At 34.6% G+C, this 3,296-nt stretch overlaps 1 protein-coding gene across 4 annotated transcripts in view; it reads right to left on the reverse strand.

Annotated features, from left to right (window-relative positions):
• Positions 1-3,296, reverse strand: part of LOC109542592 — a 13,604-nt gene that overhangs the window by 1,010 nt on the left and 9,298 nt on the right. For all 4 annotated transcript variants that reach the window (XM_019911876.2, XM_019911878.2, XM_019911877.2 and 1 more), the window contains exons 3-7: positions 2,603-2,746; positions 2,422-2,542; positions 2,127-2,333; positions 1,718-2,014; positions 1,530-1,661 (exon numbers count right to left, since the gene is read on the reverse strand). In XM_019911876.2, coding sequence (XP_019767435.2) covers positions 1,530-1,661; positions 1,718-2,014; positions 2,127-2,333; positions 2,422-2,542; positions 2,603-2,746 — 901 coding nt within the window. The remainder of the gene's footprint in view (positions 1-1,529; positions 1,662-1,717; positions 2,015-2,126; positions 2,334-2,421; positions 2,543-2,602; positions 2,747-3,296) is intronic.

A 3,296-nucleotide genomic window follows, 5' to 3' on the forward strand; every position in this document is an offset into this window, starting at 1 on the left:
AAAAAAGTTCTTTTCTACAATTATTTGATGAAAAGTCAAAGAGGCAATAATGTTTTTGTCATCAACAGATAGTTACAGGTGGATAGCCCTTGTCAAAAATAACAATAATTTGTCAAACTGTGACGTACTTTGAATTTAAAAAGGAAAAAATACAGTAACACAGCAGAAGCTGAAAGAACTCACGCCAACAAAGGACGAGGAAAGTGGTTCCAGGAAGGTGATTTACACAGGCACTGGTTTGGAGTTACAGACGCAAATGTATGTTTTTGTAATTTGTAAACAAATTAATAATTCGAGGTTATGAGTTTCGAAATAGGTTCTATCATTCAACGATTCCTGGTGAATTTACCGTTTATCCTTGTCTATCTTATTGTCACTTTCTCTATTTATCCCTGATTACCCGAGCTTTAAATAATTACGAAGCAACAGGTATTTACGTAATCTTAATCAGGCAGATTACCTTGAAAAACATTGTTGCCGTTTTTACAATATAGTTTTCTGCAAATGTCTCAGTTTTTCATAACAATTAATTTTTTTTACTATTTTTCCTGTACTCCTAAAACACCACCAGACAACACCTCCAGAGGAATGAAGTCAATTTTGAATCACCCTGTAAGTGTGATTTATAAGCCAGTTCATTATAACACTATTCTGCTGGTTATGGTCGCTAGGTTTACTACTGGTTGGTAGTAATTGGGACTAATATGATGTTAAAATAATAAAGCCAAGATCAGCAAATTTACTATTGAATATTCAAGTAATTTATCAATTTTTTCTGGACACTGGATGACCAGTTGATTTAACCACCTTTGGACGGTTTTTCGACTTTCGCTCAATTAACTGGTCAGGGACGATTATTATTTTGATTTAAAATAAACAATAAAGATTAGAAACACATGACAATTGAAGGGTCCAATGCAATAACCGACTAAGTTCAAATTTTACGTAAAATGAGTTAGCAACACGTTATTATAGAGCTTGAAATGCTCCGTCGAATCGTGAAAGAATCAAGAGTCGTCTATATTCAGGTGGTAGGTTGCGTCGCTTCTTCGTGTGTTTTCGCGTCTTTTTCGTTGGTTTCAGTGTTTTCTTTCGTTCAGTTTGGTTTTTACATATTATTTATATTTTTTTAAACTGTTAAACTTACTTTAAAATTGTGTACATAAAAAACCCCAAACGAAAAATAACAAATTTACTTTGTGAAAAGATCGCATGTTATTGTATCAAAAGAGCGATTTGGGAACAATATTAAAATGTAGTGAGTCGGTTAGGGAGCCGATATTTCAAGAGTTCAAAAAACAAAGGAAAACTGCAAAAACTGTGCAAGAACCATTTTTTCAGTCCATTTTTCTTTAATTTTGAGCATATAAATACTGGTGAACGTTATATGGTTGCTTATTTTAGTTTCTTAACTTTTAAATCGTTTGGCTTACAAACGAATTGTTTTTTTTGCTTCCTAAAAAATAATCAACACTGGACTTGGGCGGTTATTCTATTGGACCATTCAATTAAATGATTCAATAATTTACCATTGCCTTCTCGTTTGGACTAATCGCAGTTGATGCAACGTTCATTGCACTTGAATCTTCTTCATCGTCAGACCTAATTAGGATTATCTGCTCACTCTCAATCGGATTTATATTATCTGCAGGCAGCTTCGGCTGTAAAAAATCAACTAATAACCAGATGGTCTTAGTGAGAATGCTGTATATTTTACCTTGATTGTTTTGCTTGCATCAGCCTCGGTTGGTGTAGCTGGCGATGGAATGTTATATTCATCATCATCATCATCATCATCAGGTATTTCAATTACTTCATTGGAGGCTGGGCGTCTGGGCCTAATTTGTAATATCTCATTTAATATCTTCGACTCAATGTTTCGTTCTTTCGCCGGCAAATCTTTAACTAGATTGAATACTCTCATTATTTTGTCAGAGACCGATTTTTCTAGCTTCTGAATTTTTGAATAGCACTGAGTTCGAATCGCTCCTTGAGACATTATTTCACTTTTGCTCTGGAAAAAATGCACAGTTAAAAACACAGGTGTTAATTATGAATCTACCGCAATGAAAAAAACTTGCAAATCTTTATCACTGGCGATTGAAAAGGCTTAATCTCAGACTTACAAGTTGCAAAATACTCTCGATGTCATACTGGTCGTCATTGGCCTCCACTCCAATCGCATCTGCCAAATCCTTAACTTTTTTATTTATAAAGTTGTGCGCTCTTTTCTCAAACAATGCCACTATCTCTTGTTTGGAAACTTTCAATTTTTCTCTACAAAATTTCTCTGTCAAGCCTCGGAAGTTGTAAGTGCCTAAGTAGCCGCATATCTGAGATAAAGGAGTGTTTGTTAGATTCGCATTATGCATGGCAAGGCAATTTAAAGTTTAACATTCTCTGCCAAGCAAACGCACTTACCGAATGCCCATTGAGTACGTCTGAATTAATCGGCTGGTATTCATTCAAATCCAGACTAATCAGAACGATAACTTGGATTTTAAAGGTTTCAGGAACCGCCAGTAACAACTGATTAAATCGCCTACAAGCAAAGCAAAATGGATAATAAACAAAGCCCTCCGACTATGCAAAAGACACATACTCCTGAAGAAAATCTCGAGCCTCGTCAGCGCTGTTAAACTGCAGCACCTTCCTTTCGAAAGGCCATGAAACCTCCAGTAGCGAGGATCCCTCCGGTTGGTAAGCCCCCAAATAGCCAAAATTGGGAATATTTGTTATGATGTACCTAAAACAACACCGAAAACATTAAGAACTACTCATTGTACCTACTTTCCTGACTGTGTTTCAATTCCAAATCAAAATCAAGTCATTTATTGTCTATTTATCAATTAAAATACGTTTCGGTGTTTTCCACCATCATCAGTTTCTCTAAAATAACAGATAGTAAAAAAAAATCACAGTTCGTCAACAGCTTCATCATATCACACACTAAAATACATCACAATTGCAACACTTTAAAACATTCTAAGATTAATTAGGCCTAACAGGTGATTAGTCTGGACAATCAAATTTGGGAAGAGACTAGAATTGTTTGTTCAGCTACTTAAATATTTTTACTTACATGTGTAGCGTTTTTGCTGCTTTAATCCTTGTATACATTTGGAGTATTAATTTTGTCCATTTTGGACACAAAGCGAATAAAATACTGTTTATATTGATTTCGTTTACTTTCAGCTATTTTTCGTTGCATTCTGAGGATATTATTTTTGGTTTGCAAAATTCTTCAATATACCGGGTGCTAGTTAATATTCTATGTTTATTTCATTTAATTAATG

The sequence above is a fragment of the Dendroctonus ponderosae genome, unplaced genomic scaffold, assembly GCF_020466585.1.
Source record: "Dendroctonus ponderosae isolate FM_Combo_2020 unplaced genomic scaffold, Dpon_F_20191213v2 Dpon_F_20191213_1, whole genome shotgun sequence".
Classification (NCBI taxonomy): Eukaryota; Metazoa; Arthropoda; class Insecta; order Coleoptera; family Curculionidae; genus Dendroctonus; species Dendroctonus ponderosae.